Source organism: Phalacrocorax aristotelis, chromosome 1 (genome assembly GCF_949628215.1).
Source record: "Phalacrocorax aristotelis chromosome 1, bGulAri2.1, whole genome shotgun sequence".
NCBI classification, from domain to species: Eukaryota; Metazoa; Chordata; class Aves; order Suliformes; family Phalacrocoracidae; genus Phalacrocorax; species Phalacrocorax aristotelis.
In genome coordinates, this window is record NC_134276.1 from 183,562,250 (window position 1) to 183,587,741 (window position 25,492).

At 40.4% G+C, this 25,492-nt stretch overlaps 1 protein-coding gene across 3 annotated transcripts in view; it reads left to right on the plus strand.

Annotated features, from left to right (window-relative positions):
• The first annotated feature begins 2,860 nt into the window (after window positions 1–2,860).
• Window positions 2,861–25,492, plus strand: part of LRIG3 (leucine rich repeats and immunoglobulin like domains 3) — a 45,410-nt gene continuing 22,778 nt past the window's right edge. For 2 of the 3 annotated variants that reach the window (XM_075080941.1, XM_075080942.1), the window contains exons 1-4: window positions 2,861–3,186; window positions 10,510–10,581; window positions 10,873–10,947; window positions 24,744–24,878. In XM_075080941.1, coding sequence (XP_074937042.1) covers window positions 2,987–3,186; window positions 10,510–10,581; window positions 10,873–10,947; window positions 24,744–24,878 — 482 coding nt within the window. In that variant the 5' untranslated portion in view covers window positions 2,861–2,986. The remainder of the gene's footprint in view (window positions 3,187–10,509; window positions 10,582–10,872; window positions 10,948–24,743; window positions 24,879–25,492) is intronic. The other variant, XM_075080940.1, reaches the window with a different exon arrangement.

The window sequence follows — 25,492 nt, forward strand, 5'->3', positions numbered from 1 at the left end:
GTCTTTGCACAACCACCACGAATAAGACCTCTTCCTTGTGCAGCTACATGGAAGACCAGAGGAGGGAATTATTCCAAATCAGAACTAAAGTGGTAGGGTTGTTATTATTTTTGATGGGGTTTCAGTCAAATCTGTTCCTTAATCCCACTGAATATGCATTTATGCTAATACTGATGCCAAACAAGGGTCAGCAGAAATCCCTTGCTACATGTGGAGATAACAGGGTAGAAGAATGTGAGACCCCTCATTTTGATATAAGCTTATTTAGGGCAGACACAGTCCAGCCAAACCTGTGAAGGAGACATCTGTATTTGCTTAGGTACAGTCATGGTGCACTCTCAGCCTAAAACTAATGATGAAGAGAGCCCTGGGACTCGGGGCTGCCAGCTCTTGCAGCATTTGTACCAGGTGCAGAATTGGTCCCTGAGAGTTCTTGAAGAGAGCAAATAGCCCTGTGGGAAGAAAGACTTTCTGTCATGGGCTCTGAAGTACAGCACATAAGCATTTTAGAATTCATAATATAATCAGTTCTAAAATGTTTTATTGAGTATTCTGATAAAAGAAGCTGCAAAGACAAATGGATTAATTTTCTGAATTGATTTACCTTGCTTAATTTAAAACAGCTTCATATATTAGCACTAAATATGCATTAGGTTTTTCTAAGGGCACAGGATTCCATGACTGCATGAGTGGTTTTCAAAATTACAAAAACAGAAGTTCTCGCCCTTTTTGACATTTTCATCTTTTTTTTTTCCTGCTTTCTTTTCTCAGATTCTCTCTTGTACCATAGTTAAAATATGCACTGTGTATATTATTGACTGCTATGATAAAATAAGTTCAGAATGCTTTGTTTCTGATTCTTATTTCCCTTGGATGTTAAAACTGACAGCTTAATTAGTCTGTTGCCACTTACCAGTGAATCACTGCCCTTGCCAACACTCAAGATAAGACAAGCTCACTTTCCCCAAGTAAGAGGCCCTTTGAGGTATACTCTGGGAACCGTAGTAGAAGGCTTAGTTACTTTAAATCCATTTTAATTTTAGTAAGGTGCTCAATAATTCTCTGGAGCATCATAAACGTGAAGGTCTTCCTCTTGAATTTTTGATTACTTTGCAAAAGTAGCAAGTACAGCATATTTTGCCTAAATATGAACACAACACGTTCAAGTGCCTTTGTATCTTAGTATAGTGGACAGCTACAATAAATGCTGGCACTTTTGAAACAGAAGGAAGCTTTCCCACCGACCTCAGTGGGAACAGGTACAGGCAAATAATGGATAGTTTCAAAAAACTTTATTTAGCATTGGATACCGGATATTTAGAACAGCTCAGTGTTTCACAGGCTTTAAACCTAATGTTTTTGAAAGGAAAAAGGCTGCAAAGAAAGTGGAGAACTATGATACACCAATGATGCCAAGACAGCTTTCATTTACAACAAATAAATGAGAGTAACTTGTAAATATATACTAATTAATTTTTATCCTGTATTTTGCTCGTTCATTTGCTTGCTTGCTTGCTTTTACACACAGAAAAAAATGTGTGTTCCTGCAGTGTTTTGTTTGTTTTCCTGTAGTAATTTCCTTAAGAAGCACCAGTGGTCAACAGAGCACAAGCAGACAAAACACCGCAGAGCTCCGCGCACACTATGTGCCTGAAACAGTTGTGTTAACAGTGGCACGTGAATGTTTGTAGTTACTCAGGACTTGCCTGCTTGGCTTGCAAATTCATGACCCTTGACTTAAAATGTAGTTTCTTTAATTTAATGTCTGTCCTGAGATACACATGGCAACAATAAAAACAGGGTCAAAGTTTCAGCCTTGAAAATATTGATATCGGAGCTATCAGGCTTTTGAGGCTCCAGGTCCCCAGTGTCTAAGCTGTCTATAGTCCTTCAGGTGAAATGTATAGATATAAAGGTGGGAGAGAAAGCAGTGTCTGTGAGCAGTTTGACGTCTGCTGCTGCCAGAGTAGGGGTGTGTGAAGCCTACAGTAATTGAATCCATCGCAGGGTCTGGGCTTACATATGGAACTTGAACAATAGGTATTTACTTAAATTACATAGATTACCTCAGAGATGTGGAATCTGTATGCCCTGCCCACTTCCCTGAACCTCTGGAGCTGGGATCCTGTGGGGAACATAATGGGCTTAATTACGGTGTCTGGACTAGCCGCACAGGACCCGGAAGGCAGGAGTTAACCTCACCTCACCTTTTACATGCCAGTGACCCCAGGCTTGGCTGGGAACCTGTTGGGGCCTCTGGAGCAGCTTCTGGATTGCCCCGACTCGTGCTAACCAGTGGCGAAGGGAAATCCCACAGTGGCAGGGCTTGAGCACCCTCGCCTTCACGCCTTAGCCAGCCTGCGGTGGGCAACGCTCAGGGCGCCCAGAACCCGACCCCGAGGGCACACAGGGCCCCCTGCCTGCTCCCTCCCACGCCCAGAGAGGCCGGGGTGCGAAGCAAGGGCCCACACGTGCCCCGCGCCGTGCTGCGAGGCCGGCAACAACCGGCGCGGGCAGTGGGCCCGCTGTGCCCCGGCCTCCGCCGCGGCCCGGCAGTAGCTGGTCGCGACGCAGCCCACCCGCGATCCGTCCCGCCGCCCTGCGCCCCCCGGCCCCGCGGGGCCGGGGCGGGCGGGGGTTGCGGGTGTCACATGGCAGGGGGAGGGGGCTGCAGTGGGGCGGGCCGCGGCGGGGCTCCCCCGGCCGGGCGGAGGCGGGCTGAGGTGGCGGAAAGTTTGCGGAGTGGCTGGCGGCGGGCGGCGCTGCGCCCCCCCCGTTCTACCCCCCCTCCGCCCCCGATTTCTCCCTTTACTTTTTTTCTACATCCCCCCCCCCCGCCCCTCTCCCACTGCCTTCCCCCCTTGGCGGCGGCTCCGGGGCATGAGCGGGAGCCGCCACCCGCGCTGAGAGGCGGGAGGTCGCGGCGTGCCCGGCTCTGTCAGGGAGCGCCAGTGACGGGAGCGCCGGCAGCGGCTCCCAGCCCGCCATGCCCCGCCGGCCCCGCGCGGCGCCCGCCGCCCTCCTGGCCCTGCTGCTGCTGCTGCCCCCGCCGCCGCTGCTGGGGGGCCGCGCCGCCGCCGCCGCCCGCTGCCCCGCGCCCTGCCGCTGCGCCGGGCACCTCGTCGCCTGTAGCCGCCTGGAGCTGAGCCGGCTGCCCGAGTGGCTGCCGCGGGGGGCGGTGCAGCTGTAAGTACCGGGGCGGCGGGCACCGCGGGGGACTGGGGGCGCCGGGCCGCGCCCGTCCGCCATCTTCTGCCCCCGGGGGCCGGGGTCCCGTCCGCGGGCGGGTTTTGGTGGGGGCAGGCGTGGGTTTCGTGGCGATGGGGAAGCGGGAGGTGCGGGAGCGGGAGGGGGCAGCGCCCGGGGCTGGCGGCCGAGCTGTCAGGGGGGGCGGCCGCGGGACCACGGGACAGCGTCCCCCGGGCGGGCTGCGGCCCCGGGAGGCGGCGGCGGGCGGGCTGCGATCGGGCCCGGGAGCGCTGCGCGGTGCTTTGAGAGGGGGCGTAAAAAAGTTCTGATGGCTTTCTTGGGAAACGTGCAATAGTCGTCCAGTTAATATTGATTTGTGTGTCGGGAAAGCTGGTCACGGTTTTATTTGTGCGGTTCTTCATCCTCCCTTACTTTTGGGTTTGGTGGTGTTATTACGGCTGGAGCTTGCCCCGTTCGGTCCGGTGGCACGGATGCACCGAGCCGCGGTAAGGCGTACAGAAACGCCATCTGCAGAAAATTTACTTTCAGTGACAAACTTTTATGGACAAGCCATAAATTACGGGAGCTTTCTAAAAGCCTGAAAATAGCTGAGGGACTTCTCACATTTGTTTTTAATCACTTGTCACTCAGAGATCTTCTATATTAGTCGTATTAATTTTCTATTACATTTCCAAAGGAGATTGAGATAAGGACTTTAAAGTAAACAGGAAGACTTTCAATTAGTTGTGGCTAATTCTGTTCAATTGCCTCGTCTGGAGGTCATGCTGCTTTACTCATGAAATGTGGATGGCTGTATTGACACCATATGGAACTGAGCATAGGAATGGCTCTGGGAGATGAATATTTCCAGGAGGGGTATAGGAAAGTGTGAGGGGAAAGAAACTTTTTTTTCTTTTTTTCTTTTTTTTTTCCGTTTTGGCTTATGTGATTGAAGTGTACGAATCAAATGCCGGATCTGCTTTACATTCAACAACTGGCTTTGCTTCCTATTAAATTTCATCCCTCCTGTTCCTTTGAACTATTTCAGCACGCTGACATAAGTTTTCTGACAAAACATGAGGCTTTTTTGATACTAAGCTAAGCTTCATAGCTTAGTTTCTTAGCTTAGCTAAGTTTAGCACTGTTAAGTTAGAGTTCAGGTGTGACGGCATGCTAAACAAAAAAAAAGGGGGGGAAAAATTGCGGAACTTGTAGAGTTGCTTTAAAAAGCATTTTGTATTAGCAGTAATCCAAATTTGTCTTGTCCACTTATGTTACTGAGAGACAATAAAACACATTGCAGGGCTTTCTTGTTAGCACAAGGGAGGTTTTTCTAATTAGAATTCCCTTGGTAGAGTAAATTGTCCTTATGTAAGTTCACATTCCTTTAAAAGTGTGAGAAAATAAGTTCCACTTGTATAAATAAGCTTTGGTCTGTTGTAAGAAACCCTGCTGTGATTACTCATTGGACAGCTGTGTCACTCGCTCTTAAACTCACAGGAGTACATCTTTGTAGGTGTCACCAAACCATGTGGTCTGGCCGCTTTTGTGTAAATATTTCTTTTGTTTGTGTCAAATGCCTTAGAAGTACCCTGCTCTTTCTTCCTCCCCCCTCCTCTTAATAAGAGAGCAAGGAAGAGTGTGTGGCTGTTGTCTGTTACCTCCAGCTACTCCAGTACTTGGAGCTGGGATTGCGCAATGTTTAAGGTTATAATGCCTTTCAGTTCTGCATAGGCAAAAAAGGTTTGAATAGCCTGGATTATTGTTGCAACAAACCGTGCATTTACAGATGTTTATGAATTTTATTGGTATGTGTTTACTGTGTTTTCCATGGAAGTCCATAGCAGGTATAGCTGAAGGCTAGTAGTTTAATTGCAGGCTTTCCAATCCTGTTTGGAAAACAACGATTACAGCATGTTCTCCACATATGCAGGCTGAGATCTCCCAAGCAGGAGAGGGAAAGCTATTGTGCCTGAGAATGCTGAGGCCTGCGCTAGGCTTTATACCTTCCTCTGCCTGTGTGTCTACTCGGCCAAATGGAGAGCGGGTTAGATGAAGTTGGCTTTCTGAAGCGCTGTTTGACTATTTCATTCCTTTTGTGTTCAGATCCCCTGGTGAAATAAAATGAGTGTGTCTAATGTAGGAAGGCTCTGTGACCTCAGAGCGGACAAGGAGGGAAATAAGAAAATGAGCCTGAATGCTGAGTTGTATCCATTTCATTTTTGGTGGCTAGCGTGAGGCCACTGCTTTGTATGGAAATGATATCATTAAATGGGGTGTAGATAGGGTATAACTGCCAGCTTTACTGTGATTTTAGCCCAAAATGTCATCTTCTGTGATGCTGCCTTCATGGGAGATAACAGTCTGCTGAGAACTGATAAACATTTGTAATGGTTTTGTGTACAAATAGTTTTGAAGTTAGATTTGGATTTACTTCCAGGATGTATGTCCCGAGATTGCAATAACATGGCATTGTTAGAGCTGGTGTTGCAGCACTGGAGGCGGCTGGAGGGAGGAAGAGTGTTGAGCATTGGCTGGTGTCCTCCGTGTGTGCAAACTCCCGGTGGCACTGCCATACCCCTCGCCAGGTTTACCGAGGAATGCTAAAACTGCTGGTGAGGCAGGAGGGAAAGTCAGAAAGATGGTTTTCACTTGTGTTTGTATTACATCTTTAGTATTTACATTTTATAAATCCTCTACTTCTCTACCAGAATTGCCAGAAAAAAGGGCTGTATGGTTTTCACAGCTGTTTTTCAATATTTTCCAGACTAAAACTTGAACATAGCAAGCTGATTTATGAGTCACTTTGGATCAGTGTCTTAAAACAGCTACAGCCTGGCTTTTTGTTTTTCAGCTCTCCTGATTTCTGCTGAATTAGCAGCTCTATAAGCCCCAGTGGGACTGATTAAGAAGCTGTTGCTGGATTTGCATTTTAAAATTTGACTCGGGGCTCAGGTTTCTGAGTTCTCTAAGGAAGAAGATGATAATTGTGACTAAGTGTTGTAAATTAAGTTAGAGTCTAAAAGTTATATTTATAAAATGTGTGAAGAAACACTCGCCCTCTCCCTTTATACATTTGGCCTTCCTTCCAATTTTTTATCACACAAACATTGATGTTCAGAGTTACGTTTGAGCTTTCTAACACAGAGACTTGTGAGTTACAGAAGATGGTCATACAAATGTAATGGAATATAGAAAATAGTTTCTTTCATAAAACGCGTTCTTGAAAGGCCTCAAAAACTATGGCATGCTCTTTCAAGTGGAGGCAATTCTACTTAAATGCTCAATCACTTTTATTAGAAATCTGAGGTGAAGAACAGGTATATATACTTTTTATTGTTATAAGGAATTTCTTAATATAAATCTGGTTTCTGAACTTTCTGAGTGCATTCACTCTTTGAAATTCTAGTAGCAAAAGTAATCACAGAGGAGATTTACTCCCAACTTGTAATGTGGTTTTAGCAGACAAGGAAAGTTCAGAAATGGAAAATGCATAGTAATAATCTCAGTGTTTTAACATTGTCAGTTCCATTTCCGTGAAGGAAAAGTACTGATTCATTTTCAAACCTTTTCTTCATACTTGTTTTAAGATATGTTGAGGAATGCATTGGACTGAAATGTACTCGTAGCTTTGTGACAGGGATGGTAGATCTTTATATTTTAAAAATTCTGCAGATCCAGTGCTGATAAGTTTCAGAAACTTCTGTAGGCCTTAGCTTCTCTTAGAATATTAGTAAAAGACAAATATTTTAACTCTTGGTTCATTTTCAACCACTCTGATTTCACTTAAAAATGTAACTTACAAGGCTTTTTGGTGAAGCTTCTCATGCCAGTAGCACTGAAATAATGTTTAATAAAATATAATTCGTATTTTATCCAACAATTGGTAGACAAGCATGTATACAGCTGTGTGAAACAGGCACCTACCCCCAGTGTTGACGGGGGTTAGGGGGGGATGTTGTTGGTTTGCTTCGGGTATTTTGCAGCTTGTGTTTTGACAAACCTGCTCTAAGTAAACCAGGAATTGTATGTATGTATTTTTTTAAAGTAGGCGCTCTGTGGAAAATCTGAGGGTGTCTTTAAAAAACAAACACACGACAAAAATAGTTTGAAACTTAGTGTAAGTTGTTACACTCACGGTTGCCTTGATAGACTCCAGATGGATGTGAGCTTGAGCTATGAGTGAAAGTGTCTGGCTCCAGTATGGTGATCATGCACAGCAGTGGTTGTAATTGCAGGATTTTTATAGTTTAAGGACTGCCAGATTTTTTTTTTTTAACATGTTATAACTCCAGCAGAACAAATCTGCTCACGTCTGTTACTGTCTGGTGGGTCCTTTAGGCAAACATGTTTTAAATAAACCTTTTGCAGGGTTTTTAGATGAAATGAAGAAATGCAGGTTTTTAGCACTAACTTTGAAAGCTCTTTGTTGAAATAATTACTGATTCCAAAGTCTTGTCTGCAGCATGAAGAACAGTAACATATTAGGCACTAACAGCCATAACTTAGCTATTCAGCCACAAGTGAATTTTGGCTGTTTATTTGCATAGTTCTTATAATCCCTTCAGACTAAAGCCAAACACTGAATTAAGTTTAAGGGTAAAAATTGTCTCTACTCTCTCTGCTTTAAAGGACCAAGTTAGATTCCCGTCTAGGTCTTTGTAACAGCATACCTTTCCAGTCTTCACATTTAAGAATGCAGTATGAGAATTTAAAATCTATGCAGTTAATGTCTTCAGGTGTTAAAAACAAAGGGATTTTTCTCCAGTCTGTGGTCAGATGAATGTTTGCACTAGATTTTTAAGCAATGAATGATGCAGTCCTCTAACTCAAGCGTGGTTAACCTCATTTACAGGAGAACTCAAAATCATAATGATGAAACTAACATTTGTGGGTTTTTTGCAAATGTTAACACTGTCTTGGTTTTCCATATTTAAGAGGAAAATCTGTAGGGGTTTAGACACCTGGAAGAAGGCGTGGATACATATTTGGTGCTTGAGTCCAGAGCTAAGTCTCGGAAAATATCCCCTCTGTGGCCACCTGAAGGTGGTGGAGAGTGTTCTCCTTCTCTAGGTGGCTTCCCACAGCCCTTACACCCCTTTCTTTGTGCTGGAAAATGCCTTTTGCACCTGTGGGTCTGCCCTGTGCACACTCCTGCATAGTCCTGGCTTGGGAAACGTAGCGCATATCTCCTCCCTGCCTGTGGCCGTGAGCCAGGCATTGGTGCCACAGCTCCACAGCCCGCTGGGCCTGATCCAGGTGGCTGCCTCAGAGCACACCTCATAACCGAGTACTGGTGGTACCCCTCATAATGCCCATATATGCCTGGGATTATTTTTAACATTTGATTTTTATTATTATTACTTTTTTTGAACTGCTGACTCCGGGAGAGGACAGAGGGGACGATGGAATTATCCTGGCAACATTGAACAAGTGCTGACTGCACGAAGTACCAGACAGTTGGGGGAGTCTAAAATGTGGTTTTACCATCCCCACGTGCTGTTGAAGAAGCCTGTGTGCTTGGCTGGGTTGCGGCATTACGCCTGTGTCCAAGGATCAGCAACGGTGTGTGCAGAGCAACCAGAGTTCTGTGGATATGCAGTTGTTCAGGGCTTAGTCACAGAGCAGAACATCTAGCCCAGATCCTGAACCTGGCTTAATTTAAACCAGTTCTGGTCTGTGTGCGGCAAGGAGGTGCTGATCATCAGGTTTCTTCACTTCCAAAACTGTACATAGAGAGTAGATGTGTCCATGGCAGTCAGGCCTGTGTTTGGCATGCACAGTGTAGGTGACTGTACTGAGTCTTCTAGAAAAAGTAAGTAATCCATGAGTTTCCTCATAGATTCAACTTGAGATACACTGCATGGCTTGATGAGGACTCCAAGCATGTTGGATGAGTTTTCAGTGCTTAATTAGCATGGGGAAAAGTGTCATGAGTTGTGAGAAATTTCTTTGCCTTTACCTGATGCTACAGCAGCTCACTACTGAAGCGTGCTGATGCAATTCTTCTTGTGTCTGCATTGCAGACTCTCACTGGAGTGAATTTAAGAACTCCTTAAAAACAGTGCAGTGTTTTGTTTGCTGGCTTGCATAAACTCAGTGTTACAGTGTCCAGCGAATGCTTTGCAGGTGGCTGAATCGGTGCAGGTGAGGCGGTGACAGGTTGCAGCATGGGAGCGGAAAAGTGCATGTTGTGGTGGAGGAGTGACTGAGAAGGGGGAGCTGTTCAACCGGGCTAGCCACAGTGACAAGATCAGTTGTGAACCTGTACCACTTGTGCAGAACTCTGTAGACGCGCAGGTTTGAATTTCTGTAGTTAACTTATTTGCCTTCTATTAGGTGGCCTTTCTTTTATCTCTGTGATGTTTCCAGTACTTCTGAGGCTACAGCAAAAGTTGTAGAACTCTGTTTTATGGTGTTGTCAAATGTTCTAGAGGACATATGGTAAAGATGCATGGTATCTGTAGGGAGAAGAATTTCTTGACAGTGGTCAAGAAAATGTGTTACATTCTTAGTACCCTGGCTTGTTTTGTAGCAAACACTGCAAAGACATTAGCAAGATTTCTTATAAACTTTGTCAATATCTATTTGGGATCTTCAGTACAGAGTGGCACATGTTAAGTGCTCGAGCTACTTCTTCAAGTCCGATTAAGTGCGGTATTAATGGGACTAGTATACAGACATCTTAAAACCCAGAATAGAATTAGGCCTTCCTCTGTCTGTTTTCTTCTGATATCTCTTGTTTAAGATCCCCATCAATTTTGGTTATGTAGGAATGGAGTCCTGAATTGTGTGAAAGCATGAATTAGAATCGAGATTTAGGGACAGTCCTTATTGTGTACTTACAATGTATGTGTTGCTTTAGAGAAGTAAGTGAGAAAACAATACAAATAATACGATTGAGTCAAGGAACGAGACTGCCATGAGTCTTGGTTTATGAATTTTCCTTTATATGCTAAAGCAAAGAGGTTGCTTTAGCCAAATCTTTTGTTGTGAAGGGATGGGGAAGAGGGGTTGTTGTTTGTGTATATGAGTCAATATCTTAAGATGTTTTTCGCAGGTCTTACATGCACCCCAATGAATAGTTCTAAATTGTTCAGAAGTATAGGAACTTCTTTGACACTGCTAGCAGTGATCAAGGTACACTTATTTATACCTTGTGTACTCCAATGAGTTTCTATTCTGATTTTAGTAATATATTAAAAAATCCTATTTACGTACTTGGAAACAAATGATAGCATATTTTGGATTGAAATTGTATTGCTTTACCCAATATTTCATGGCGAAACTAACACACTGTTTATTTTTGTAATCTCATAGGGACTTAAGTCACAACAAATTATCTTCAATGAAGACCAGTCTCTTGGATCACCTACATAGTCTTCGTGAAGTGTAAGTTAATTTGTTGTAATTAAAAAAAAAAAACAAACACAAAAACAACAAACAACCAAAACCCAACCCATTCCAAAAAACCAACCAGTGTTGGTGAATGCTAATTGTATAGCTATTTCTCTAGGGATGGTGGTTGAACAACAAAGATGTTGGCTGTTTTGATGTTTTACATTAAGTGAAACTGGAATGAATTTTAAATTTTTGGGTGACACTGTTAAGCAATTTAGCAAATCCAATGTAGATACATCTGATTAACATCAAAACTGACTCTCCCTTTTCTAATATTAATAGGAAGTTGAACAACAATGAACTGGAGATCATTCCAGATCTGGGGCCAGTCTCTGCAAATATAACTCTCCTGTCTTTGTAAGTAGATCTTACTGTTGTCCCTAGTTAGTGGAACTAACTCTGCAGGGTTCGTGGAAATATGTGTGCATTAGAGAGATTAAAGTGAAATAATTGGAAATAGAGCAGCTTGTGGTTAGGAAGTTGATTATGTCATATTATTTAGCAGGTTGTTTAAAATGTGTATAATTGAACTTAATCCTTGTAGTTTTCATGCTTCCCTTAGATACAAAGGCTGCATTAGAATTAATTTATGTTGTGGTAGTGCCCAGAAGCCTCAGCCCTGTTGTGCTAGGCACTGAACAAACATTAGTAAACGTTATACAAACTTGTACAATGCAGACTTTAAAACAAGAGTTATACTCTTACATTATGCATCTTGGCTGAAGTCCCACTTGTGTTAAATCATGGCAGGATTCCATTAATTTCAGTGGGCAACGTGGGGAAATCCCCTCGAGATGCAGCTTCAGGACAAGTATCTAGTTTAGAAGATTATTTGCCAATATCTTTGAAATGTCTTTTGGAGCTCATTTTAATGTGTGGCATAATTTTTTTTATGGCTGCAGTTAATACATGTAATTGTGACATGCAATTATGCCTATGTTCATTGTTTTGTTTGAAAGAAATTAGTTAGGTTACTTGATGTGGCATCTGTAATATGGGTATACAATTGTAAGACAAATAGGGCCCATAACCAAAACAGTTGACTTTAAAGAAAATTCTATTCCTGAGTATTTCAGTTTGATTTTCCCTCCCTTCCCTTCCGTGGTCTAATTTCTCTAAAATATTCAAGAAACTGCTAACAAAACCACTTACTATCATACTATTAATTGGAAAAAAGAAAAGGCATGTTTTTCATGTGGGGGATTTGGGTTTTATAAATGGGAATCTAAAGTGTCTAAAGCTAGTAATATGTAGCCCTCTGGCCAAATCCTGCCCTTGAATACAAATTGCAAGTTACTCTTCCTGAAGAAGCCTGAAGGGTTAAAACAATACAGTAAACTTCGGAAAGCTGTTCAGTTAATTAAATTGATCACTATTCAATTGCTTACATCTGGTGATTTATAGGGGTTTGTTTTTACTCTAGGCCCAGGTCAGCTAAGTCAGCCGGTGCAGCCGCTGTGTCTGGACTGCTCTGTTTGAATAAGAACTAAGTGACATTTGATACTGATGTGGTTTCTTACAGATCAGAATCAGAAAAGAATGAAAGAAAAAGCAGATGGTGTCTGACAAATAACTGTTGAAATTAAGCACATCTTCTATTGGTGTTATTTTTACACTGGCATACCATTCTGTAGTTTAAATATCTAATTGATTAATTGATCTAAAGAATATATTTTTTTTTTTTACCTTGCTAAGGTGTTTTTTTTTTACCACAAGGTTGGAAATATTGACATAATAAAGTGGTTTATATCTTCCTACCTTACTTCTGATTAATATAAAATTGCAAATTTGTCTTAACATCTCCTCTAGTCCTTCTCATGGAAACTTAACTGATGTAGATGAACCTAAAATCAACCTTCTGCAGCTGTGCAAAGATTTTGTATTCCTTTGAGAGAATACATGAAAATCAGTCACTGCTGGATTGGTTGTTCCATATCCTTATGTTGCTGACTTGATTAATTTACTCAGGTGGTCAAACATGGAAAAACCTTTGTTAGATCAGTGCTCTGCACTATATCTATGACACTTAAAAGAAAAAAAAAAGTGTTTCTAAAAGCTGTTATCATACTACCAATGCAGTTAAAGTTGGTCTGGTTGGGTGTTAGCTTGTTCTTGTTCTAATTTCCATTACTTCTGTGTGGTGTTGGGAGATTACTGAATATAAGTGTGCTCCAGCTTAGATTTAATACCTATTCTATGACCACAGCAGAGATTCCTTGAGATTAACATGGTAGAAATAATTAATTAAATAATTTAAACATTTTTACATTAACTTATGTCAGTGTGTAATAGTTAAGACAATTGTTTGTTCCATATCAAAATGGATGTACATAGAATTGTACGTAGAATGTACATAAAATTAGTGGGTGGCATTGCATTGTTCAAAAAATAAAGCATCTCATTTCTTTTGCAAAGGTTTCTCTTTAAAACATTTTGCAGGTTGGAAGTTATTTATGTACAGATGTTAAATCTCATTTTACAGAAAAGCATATAAATAAGGAATAAACAAAGTTGTCTGGCATAAAAATATATGTAATATAGTGATATCATAGATGGAAAAATATTACATCTAATGATACTTTTAAAGAAGTAAAAATATATTAACTTTTTCTGTTATTTGGAGGGGTTGAATTAAACTAAGTTAATGATAGTTAAGTCATGCAAAGAGAACACATATGGAACAATTAGAATATAATTTCTAGAACCACTCTTCAAAGAAAAACTGTACTTGAAACATCTGATGAGTTTCTTCAGGATTTTAAACTTTTATATAAAAGGAGCGAGTGGAGCCTTTCCAAAACAAACCACTGTTTCTTTGAGTCTTTGTTCTGACTTCCAAATAATAGCAGAAAAGAGGGTGCTAGTCTTCAAAAACTTGATTTGATTACATTTCTTATGTGACACATATACGTTGGTTCATTGCTGTCTGTTGAAAGCCAGTTGTTTTTTCCAAGGAGTCTTCAAGCAATGCTGTGGAAGTGGTGCCCTCCTTTCTTGCCAAAATCTTAATTGTTGAAGAAACTCTCTTCCTGCAATAATATTTTTTTCACTTCTTAGTACTTGTCACTTGGCTGCGGAGCCTTAGAATTTTACCTGTTTTGCAAGAATTTTCTTGCCCTGCAAAGGAAGTTACACTACTGGTATGTCAGTAGTGCAGGTATCTCCATACAACACTGTATGTCTAAATTCTTTGAGCAGTATAAACAAGCACAGGTGGATTATCATGTTAGTGTAGTTTCCATTTCTGGCGCTACCTCACTTCTAGCTATGTAATTGATATTTACCTAGCTTAGATATTTACATACTGTTGAATTACACAGGGTAAACATACCCAGAGCAGTAGTAGATGTTCCCAGTCTTTTGGTCACAGTCTGTCTGTAACATGAAAAAATGATGCCAACATTTTGTTTTTATGGATGCCAGTTGAGAGTTGAACACCATGGGAGAGAAAAGTATCAGGCAGGCAAATCCCCCCGCCACCTTGGAAAGACTTCATGTCTGTGTGTAGTAGTATACAAGTGCATGCAGGCACACTCTCATTACATGGCTGGAGATGCATCTATTATTTTATTCATGTGATGAGTATGTGTCTTGTCCCATGGCATAGGAGAGCTTCTGAGCCTCCTGGGAATCTGGAAACTGCTGTGAACTAAATGGGTGGTACTTTGGGCTAAATCTGGTCAGGAGGCCTTAGGCTGTGAAGCTGTGATGGCTTGCCTGATGCTAACAGATATAGTATGTTCTGGACAGAGCAAATTCTTGAAAGTTTGACATGGTAAGTATGAGTTACTAATTGTAGATCCGCTTCAGGGTGAGTGGAGAAGAAAAGGCTTCTCTGAAGTGATTTGTCTTCCCTAAGATAGTTCAGATGGCTTTCCTACTGAAGCCCATCTAGATATCTATTTTAAAGTAACCTTTAGATGTCTAAAATTAGGTTCCCTTTGAAACATCTGGCCAATGTACTTGGCCATGCCTGTCTTACAGTGATGTTACTTGCAAAGGTCTGATTGCATCTTTCAGCATGTTTGACCGTTTAAGTAAATTATTTGAAGTTGAAATTGCAGGGTGTTCTTTTTGCTTAGCCACCCAGCCCTTTTCTCTGTCCTCTGTGAGAGGAGGCAAGAAGAGAGGAGTTTATTAAGGCAGAAAGAAGTTCAGCTGTTTGCCAGCTCTCCAGTCAGCACAGTGGCTCTAGCCAGGAGGCCAGGTCACACTAAGTGCTTTACAACATAAGCTTTTGGGGAGAATACTGGATTTAACAACAGATTACCACAAATATATAATGTAGAGGAACCATACACAGTAATACTGTATTTATCTATTCCTAAAACTAAAATATGTTAGATGGTTCCTAATTTGCATTCCTGAAGTGCTTGTAAAACCGGTTAAATTAATGTAGAACTGCTTTAAACAGTTGTGGTAGTTTTATATTGGAAAATTCTGCAGTTCCGGGAGAATAAACAGATCATTTTTCATTGTTTCTAGATAGGTGGATCACTTTTGTGTCAGGTAGAGAAATAGGCACTAATGCCCTCATTCTAAGAGAACAAGTAGAGATTCTGAAGTTTGTTCCCATTCTATTGTCAGTCATTATCCAAGGTGTACCAGTCCTGTCCTATATATCCTGAAAATCTGCTGGGATCCATGATGTTGGTACAGGAGAAGAAAAGTAGCATTGTCTTTCACGTCTGTCATTGCTGTAAAGTTTTGTACCTAGGTTGAATTCAGAAGTAGATTGAAACCAAGTAATATAAGTGCAATACCCTTGTGTAGAAGTCCTATGTGGTGTTTAACTACCAGTTACCATTTGTGTAGGGGTTTTTCTTTAAAACTCTTCAGGAAATATTAAGTACTTTTAGTGTGATTAGTGCTTTGTGTGGAAGAAAGACACTCATATGCAAATGCTGCAACATCATTTACGGTTTTGTTTAAGGATACACAGTTTCAATAAGAAACCCATGCCACACTACTTGCAGAATTAAAAAAAACCACCTCATAATAGTAGACACCATCCAACATAATCAGTGCACTGTGTCCTTGAGTACTGTGGAAAATGGAAGGCAGCAGTGACTTCAGAGAGGTAGGACAACTTTGAGTATGAAAGCATCCTGCCTTTCCAACTAAGTTTTACTGTTCTTATCAAAATGTATATGTAGAACTAGAATTAATATTAAAAAACAGGTTTCTTATTACCCACATCTAGGATACAGTAATCATCTTGCTGTCTGTAGGGACTAGAAAAGCTGCACATGCCAAAGTCTCTAGTACATATAATGAAATTCTGATGTTAGACTAGCTTTAAAAGATGGAGTTTTAAAAATAAATTTCTGATTTTACATTTTATTGAATGGAAAGTATTTTATTGAAAACCACTAGTACTTATGGTGTAGGTGATTTAGATGGAAATAACCTTGTAGCTGATGTTGTGAAGAACAAAATTTGTGATGTGGAAATAAAAGGAGCATGGATGATTCACAATTCAGTCATGTTTTTCAAGTTTTTATGTTAATATATGTTTTGTGTTAGGTTCCCGCTTTACTTTTTTCAGAATGTGAAATCCTCTTTTTCATAAGAGGCTTACAGAGTATGCAACATGGTACAGGTTTTCCTCTGCTACCCTGAGAGCATCCTCCAAGCCTATCTGCTCAGGAAGTCTTTAATGCAGTTGAAACAAGGAATTGCATGGCCATTCAGTTTTGAGTTGAGATGATAGAAAACGTTGCCAGTATTAAGGAGGTTTCTCAAAACGTGCCCACTTGTTTGTTAGGTGTTACAGCCTTTGGTTTGTAATGTCTTTCTGTTGGTAAATGTCACGTTTAAATGCATTGGCTTTGAAGACACGTCTTGTGTCCTGGATGTTTAAAAAGGTAAATGAATAAAATATTACCGAAAACGTTTGGTCAGCAGATAAAACAGGTCAAAAGGCCTGGAAAGTAGCCAGTCTTAATTGACTGCAGGGGTCAAAAGTTCTCACAGTAAGCAAAATTTTCCAGCTTTAAATGTAGCTTTCTGATCAGCCACTCTGAAATGACTCCAATTACTTCATTATTCATCTCAGGCCTTTGGTGTCCAATGAGCACTTCTGAGAAGCAACTCAAAGTTAAACATGAATTGCTGCACTGAAAAAGTGCAAAGTCATTCTTATCAAAGGAAACAATAAAAATCAAACCAAAGCAACAAAAAAAAAATCTAAGCCATCAACAATGATTTGTTTAAAAAAATTTATTATTTTGGTCACGGAAAACAAACAAAAATTCAGGAATTGTCCAGAAGAGTTTTTTTCAGGTCCAGACTAGTGTGTGTTCTCAGTGGGAGGTTCTACTTGTTGCTTATCAACCCACAGAGCTGCAGTGGGGAGTTTATTGGAGAAGATGATTTGCAAGTTTTAGTGTGTACTAGGCTTCATAAATAAACTCTGTAATTTTAAAATTAAGTTATTAGAAGAGCCCAGGTTTAGCGCTGTGTCTTCCTGTATTAGCTCCTTCCTGCTACCTTGCTTAGTTGCTCATTAATCCTGATTTCAGTCATCAGTAAAATTTCTTCAGTGGACAGCAGGCTTTGCTCCTATATGAATAGAATCCCGTTGATGAAAGACTTGGTTACAATGTGGTTGTTTCGTGAGATTAGTAAAGCGTTGTGCTGTCAGGCAGTGCAGAGCTAATTTCGATGTAATACAAACCTTCAGCGTGTGGAGCTTATGATACTGCAGTGTCAGCATCATTACTTTCAGGGTGAATGGGATTGTTCATGCTACCTAATTTAAACATGTAATCTGAAAAAGGATTTTTCTTTATAGCTCTTAAAACTAAGTAAACTAACTCTTAAGTTGAAGTGGCTTCTCATAGATCTTTGCTAAACAAGATGCTGAGCCTGTGACTAAAGATTAGTAAATTCATCTGTATCTTATGCAGCTTCGTGCTTGCTTCCATTCTCCTTACCAGGAAGAATAAAATAGTCTTACCTTCTTCATTGGGCGGGGGGGGGGGGGGGGCGGATAACAGAGCATATTCTGGTCACTGAATTTCATTCTTGGTTGAAAAAAAAAAAAAAAAAAAAGCCTCTGTGGCCAAAAAGATAGTCTTCCAAAATTTGAGCATTCACTGTTGCATCCTAGCTTTGATTAATCAACATACAGCCTAAAACCTATCTAACTTTGTGCACAAATGTAGTTGCTGAAGAAAAGTGATTAATCCCTTACACTATTTGGAAGAGTTTTTATTTTAGTATTGTGTGTCCATTTCTGTTTAAAATGTGGAAAAGTGTATTTAAATATGTTTTGCAATAATGGGCATCCTGGACCATGCTTCAAATAGTCAGAGAAGTAAAATTCAATTTTTTTGAATGAAACATGCAAAATAGATTATATGTTTGCCCCATTTGGCAATGTAGAAATAAGTGTGATAGTTTGCACCGTGTGGCAGTATCTTAATAAGGACAACTCCTGTAAAGGGCCTTCTGTAAAGGTGGAAGTGTTTTTCATAATCCTTGTTTGCAAGATTATTTGGAATAGGGGTGGGTATGAGAGATCTGCCTCTTTGTCATCTCACAGTAGGCTGGGAGTGGAAGCTGTGTGCAAAATCCAGGAGAACGCTGTCTCAGTTCGCATTTAGAAAGCTACAGTCACAAGAAAGAGGTTTAGACACAACTTCTGAAAATGAAAGCTTACATTCAGTAGGAGTGGATGCCTTTCCCTTCTACGCTTGCCAGTGAAAGTGGTATTGTGTGTTTATAAAGCTAGCGTACTAAACTGAAGTCTGGCTCCCAATATTAAGAAAATGTTGGTCAAATATTTTACATCCTTGTCATCTCTTCAGCTACCACTTTATTATGGGAAGGATTAAGATTTGGATGCTGCCTGGAAGAGTTTGTTTTGAAGAAGGATTGAAAGAAAGGATAGAGGAATGCCAAACTGGGCTTCAGGCATAAGGCTACTTGGAGAAAGTCCCAAAAATGAGAGTGGTGGTGAACCATGTGTGACTTGGGCTGAGGTTGTGAGCAAAAAGCTAGAGCGAAGAAAGTTACTGGAATTAGTTCTTGCAGTCTTTGACATTTGGTGTGGAGACTAAGAGGAAGTAAATTAAAAAATTTGAAAAGGAACCTGTCTTAGTCAGACTTGCAGACATGGAAACTAGATTTTTATGGCAGCAATTTAGGCTGAATGATGGGAAAGGGAAGAAGTATGTAGAAACCCAGAGTTTGTTGTAGCAAAAATATAAAGTAGTGAGAGCCTAGACGAATGCTTTTGCAATGAGAATGGAAAAGAATGCAAATTTTATGAGCTATTTGCAGTGGAAAAAAACTGGCATGATTTTCTGATCAACAGTGTTAAAGAAAAAGATGAATTAAAGAGAATAATAATGGATCAGAAAAATAGAGAGCACTGTTCCTGTGTGGCAAAATAGAAGAATGGTAGGAAATTTTACCAAGGAGGAAGCGCCAGTTTGTAGAGCACACAGTGCAGAGAATGAGGGAAGTCAGAATGAAGTTAAGAGATCAGGCATAAGTACTTGGGTTATATCTTAGAGAAGCAATAGGTGGCTTTTGCAATAGCGCAGTGAAATGTAATGACTCAGTGCCTTGAGTGAAGTAGAAGCGGACACGAGAACATCCCTCAGCTTGTACTAACAGTGGAGATTAGGAGTAGGTCTAGAAGGGTGTGCAGTGTGGAGTGCCTGCACCCTCCAAAAAGGAGGGTTGGCTCTGTAACGATAGAGGATAGGTGTTTTCACTAGAGTGCATACACAGATTAGAAATATGATTTATAATATTTCAGGGCATTATGCTGGGTTTAATCTAGGTCATACTTACTGTTGAAGATTTTAGCATTAACTAACAGAGTGTACCAAGTCTGCAATGGGTTATTATTCCTGTTGTCAGCTTGTGCTGAAATAGCTATGCTTGCATTGCTTTTGTTTACCTTCTTTAAAATAATGGACTTAGACATTCAGTTGGCTATAATGTGCTAAGTAACTTGTGGTTATTTTGGAAAGACCAGAAAGCGTAATGGGAAACAGACTCCAGAGTATCAAGAAGAGAGTTTGGAAGAGATGTTTGTTTAATTACATATTGGTACTATGACTGGAATCAGGAAAGAATTGCTATGGAAGTATCAGGTGTTTGGAAGTTTGGATTTGCCTCTGTCTTCTTTGATGACGAAAACACCTCTGATCCCAGAGTTGTTTCATCCTGCATCTTTCTCTTCCCCTTTTCCCAGTTTATATTTGGTTTAAGAATCAATAAACCTTTAGTCTCAAGTTCTGGATGGGGTATCAGTAGCCAACAGAATTCTAAGTTTTCATTTTCTCCTTTATGCTGTATACCACAAAAAGCACAAGAGTAAAGATTTGCTGACATCTGGTTTGAAAGAGCAATGACAGACATGGATCATGGAGTGAAGGAGGCCTGCAAAAGAAAGAACAACTGCTTGCCACAAGGAACGTGAGGAGCCTGTGTGTGAAGGAGGCATCAGGCTCATAGACCTACCAGTAGGACTGGAAGTGAGCCAGAATGCTGGCTCTATTTCTGGCATCTTCGTCTTGGAGAAAAACAGTTTCACTTGAAGTATTTCTGTATCTAACAGTTGCAAAGATTTTTTTAAAAAAAATGGAGGTTCTTAATTCACTGCAGTTGGGTGTCTAATGGCAAGAAGAGCACGTAGCCCCATTCACATCAGGGGATTTTTGTAAGCGTAGTGTTCAGCTTGAAACAGTAATTACAGTATTTTAAATGATGTAATTGTTCATTACAGTCTGGCTAATTTTATTAGTCAAATGAGTAGAAATTGAAGAAAGAGATCTTTTTTCTCTTTTTCTTGTAGGAGTTACTGAGACTTTCTTCTGGTATGTGCTTCTTCCAAGTTGTCCAGCCTTATTCTAAAAGCCACAAAACATGAGTCTTCCAGCACTTTCTGAGGAAGTCTATTACAGTATTGATCTTTCATCTTTATTATCAATTTTTTTTCTCTTTTCTTACATTTTCTTCCACTCAGTATCTTGACATCATTGTTTCTTACAAGAGCTCCAAAAATCCAAAAGACCTGGGAGGGCAGGAGGGGAAGTGCAAGAAACAATAGATGATATGCCAGGAATCGAATTAATTCAGTGGGTGAGTAGAGGGAAGAATGGGTGAAGCAACCACAAAGATTTGAGGAAATGTGAAAAAGGAGGCTGTGAGCTCTAGTGGCATGTAATGGAGACCACCCAGTACGTGATTGGATGTGGACAATCATGTCTGCTTTGCCTGTGGTCTGACATGGCTGCCTCCAAGCCAGCTCTAATTTGGAAGCCATGTAAACAGAAGATGGTCAAACTAAATATGTACGAGCCCCAGAGCTTCAGCACTGCTCAGAAAGATACATCTAGCCCTTACAGAGTGTTTTTTCCTCTTTATATATCCTCTTAGTCTCTAGCAAGAGACTCTACTATGATTTAATTTCCCTGCGTGCGAGGTAAATTCAACATATCCTGCCTCTCATGGCTTGACTGAGGGACAGAAGATACTGTCTTAGTCCACAATCACAAAGATATTAAAACAGTTATTTTACATCTAACAACTTTGAAGAACAGGCTGCACAGACACAGCTCTCTCAAATTGTCTTTCTGGACAACGTGTTTTTTACCAGGTTGCTCCACCTCCAGACTCCTACATGTTCCTTGTCAGGATCATGGTGTAAGATAAGACTAAGACGTTTTAAAAAAAGAGCGGGTCAAGATCTACCGGGGCAAAAGAGTTACGCTGGAGAAGGAAGTGCAAGAATATTCTTTTGTGCTGAGGTTTTCAATAGAAACAAAAGATAGGACTTCAGGCCTTAGTCTATTTCAGAGTTGGGGCTTCCACACTGTAGGGTCAGAGTAATGAAGCTTGCATAGACACTTCTCTTTAGAAAACTTTACATATAAATTGACAATCTTTATCAACAGAAACTTAGTCATAGTATCTCTGATCTTTAAAAATTGGGGTTTTTTTTCCAGCACATAAAGAACTGTTATGTCTAAATGGTATTAACTAGATCCTTTACAAAATGGGTACGGAAGTTGCTGTCCTGCTGTATATTTCCCCAGAGGCAAGGAAAGTACAAGTTGATATGTCAGATACATTGTAGCTGTTGTTTATATAGAGTGAATCTTGAGATCACAGTTGATAGGGCTGTTATAGATGTTTTGGCCTAGTGGTGTGGTTAAAGTCATGAATGCTGAGACGGAAAGTTAAGGTTTCTCATATGCTTAATGAAAAACTGATATTCTGTCTTAAGGTGGTTTTCACACAGGCTTATGTAAAAATAATTAAATCAGTCTGGTGGGTGGTTACTTTTTTTTTTTTTTGCTGCAAGTCAGGGTGTAGGCACTCAAATTGCAAAAGGCATGTTTAAATTAATGCAGGTATTTTTGGTGGTTTTATCTGTGTTCCTTGGTGCTCCTGCTTCTATAGCTGTAACAGGAGGAGTTCCAAGGAAGCTGCAAAATGTTGCTGTTCCTTGCACATGAAGAAATTGCAGATTGCTGCAGGTCTGCTTCTGTGAGAACTTGATGTGCTGGTTCTCTTGTTGCAGGGGATCTCTGTTGCTCTGATCTCCCATGAGGGTCTGTGAAATAAAACTAATGAGGTGTGCTCAGACAAAAGGAGCTGCGCACAGTAGTAACATTGGAAAGTTGGGGGGGCTTTTTTGGTGTTTTGGGTCTGTCCGTCCCCTGTCGTCCCCCCCAGTGAATGAACTTGTACGCCATTGTGCTGACACAGAGGATGATGTTTGGTTCTGCCTTGACAATAAGAGACACTTGTATTTTCAAACATATCCTTCTTGACTAATTTAGATGGTGATTTGGCAGTTATGAGGAAGTCAATACATTCTTTTTATTCGATTTACTTAAGTGATGATTGTGAAGAAAAATCAAATTAGAATTTAACTTTCTTATTTTAAGTTGGGCCTTAAAGTAGAACTATTTGGATATGTTCAGTGCTGGATAATGCCCTTCTAGGTGTGAATTACGGCACTTAAATTTTTTTGAAGAGAAAACTGGACTAGCAGGTTGGGGCAAAAAGGAGTGAACGGTTTGGATATTTTTTCATTTAAGTAGCTTCTACAAATATGAGTAAGCAGGAAGGTGCAGTGGGGGCTGGCTTGATTTGCACTGTGAGATGGACTAGGACTTCGATGTGTAGCTCTGTTTCAGTGAACAAAAGAAGTTACTTTCTCCACACAATATGACCTTACCGTCACCAAAAAAGAACGTTCCCTGAAACAAACAAGCTGGGTTTTTTTGTTTGGTTGGTTTTGTTGTAACCTGGTTTGTGTCAGGTAATTTGCCAGTTAGTTTAAGTGCTAATCTGTAGGCTGTATAAGAGTTTTATTCGGTTCCATTAGGTCCATCTAAACTTTGTAATACAGGGACTATTATCCTGCCAGTTGTGAGGAATTTCTGTTTTATGGAGCAGCGCTGACACAAAGACAGCACTGTGCAAGCCGTCTCTATAACTGAGCACTTTCACACTGCAATTTAGGAGGCGTGCAGTTCAGGAAATTGCTGACTTCTGCTGGAGCACACTTTTACTGCAAGGAAAATTTTATTCGTCACTCAAGTAATTGGCAGTTTTAATACCTTGTTAGTAATTACCTTATAAACAAACTAATGCATAAAGGCAAGGCTCTATGACCTGTTATCTTACTTGCAGTGTTATTTGGCCAGTGGAACTGACACATGGTGGTGGTGTTTGTTGTTGTTTTTTATTAAAGTAATTTGTTTCCATTTATTATAAATACTTTCAGCTAAGAGTTAAAAAAATGCAGTGTACCACTACCAGACAGCCTGAGGAATGAAACACGATACAAGCACAGCATTGGAGGGGCTGCAAGATCACTTACCCGTTCCCACATGTGGTCAGAAGGCCCATTAATCTAACTTCTGGTTCGGTTTTTGAGTCAGGACATTTTTTTGTCTTGAGCAGTAATCCCCCCCACACCACTTGAATATGTGAGAGTTGTCCATGTGTCCACTAAATCTGTGGCTTACTGTTTGATCCAGAGCAAGTATTTCCAATAAAGGCAAACACCTTCCAGAATCAACATTCTTGTTGATAGTTTTACTGAAATTGCCTTTGCCTGCAACCTCTAGGAGCCAGGGAGAGGTCCTAAACTTTGATCATTCATCATACTAGGTACAGAATGTACCACAGCCAGAACTGACTTGAACTTCCCAAGGTAACAAGGATCATTTCGGGTTACGTTCATTTAATTGGTTGTGATCTGTTTTCCCCTATGTACCATTAGTCCCAAACAAGTAACCCTGTTAATGTTGCTGGTGTGTGTGTGTGATTCTGTACATTATGCAACTGGGATGGTAAAAACTGGTAGGTTGCTGGGTAGGACCATGAAATACGATCGCTGGAAAAAGTGCATTTCATTGGAAGTGAAAGAAGGGTACCCATGTCTTTAAATAGTTGCAGAATTTTTGTTGTGGAACTGGGTGTGATGGTTAGCTGAAGTTTGACAAGACATGGAGTCCAGAACCTCTGTAATGAGCTGTAAAAAGTACGAACTTTATTCTTTGAGAACTCACTAGAAAAATCTATAGATTAAATACTAGGTCTAATTGCAAAATTATTGAATGTCTTTCTCAGGGGGTGCACTGTCATCCATCTTCTCTAATCTAGCTCTGTTTTTATGGAAATTCAGTCTGATTTTCATGCTGTAGGAGTTTTCAAAAAAAAAAACCCCAGTGTCTAGCTACTATGGTGTTAATTTGGTTAAAATAGAAAACAACTCTAATCTGATTTCATTACAATACTATGGCATACTATTCAATGCAAATACTAGATATTTCTGCTGTTCAGAAATAGATGATCATAGAGTTTTACATCTTGTTTTCAAATCTGTGAATTGCCGTAATTGGTTTATAATGCAATTTTTTTCATCTTGTTTTCTGGGAATATGTTTTAAGAAATGTCGACAAACACATTTATTTAGAGCATTCCAATTCGTGATTTGGGATGGCTAGAAATGAATGTTATGTCTAGAGAACATACTTCATTGGTTTTCCTTAACTAAAAATTATTTTCAAGTGGGGGAATTAAGAACTAACTTTCGTCAGAGTCTTGTGTAGTTAACAAGTGTTTACTCTGGAAATGACAGCCTTTTGACTAGCGTCCTTAAATTTCAGGACCAGTAACAAGATTGCCAACATCTTGTCTGAACATCTGAAGCCATTTCAGAGTCTAGAAACTTTGGACTTGAGCAACAACAACATATCGGAGCTAAAAATATCATCATTTCCATCGTTACAGCTCAAGTATCTGTAAGTAAAACTTAGTATTACTTTTTTTTTCTTTCAGGTTACTTTCAAAAAACTTGTTGGAAAGCTTAGACTGGCAGTTGTTTGTTAAGGTACTAAATATTCTTTCAATTAGACACGCATTAAATATTTATTCCTACTTTCACCTGTTGAGTTTAACATAAGCTGTGAACTTGAATACGTGAGTTGTTGCAGTGAGACGCTTTAGTTCAGAAAAAGTGAAGGTCATGCTTTTGAGGTGAAACAAACAGATATATTTCTTGAGAGGAATAATTATGTAACAAAATCAACTTAAGTTCTCCGTGGTTGTGCTAGTCTTGAGTTACATGGGGTTTGGTGGACATTTTCTGAATCTGCCTTAATCCTTATTCAGTAATACTTAATGCCAGAGCTATACCGGGTGAGACTAAAGTAATGGGGTAGCAACGTGCTGTCTTCTGCCAATAATACACTCCTGCAGAGGGAGCAGAACGTTGGTGGTGAAATACTATTTGACCATAGACTGAGCTGTCAAGAGCTCTAATTAATATGGTAAACGAAATTCCATTTATCAAGGAGTAGGCAATGCAAGAGCTTTGTGTTTCACTACTTGGTATTAAGAATTTATTAAATAACTG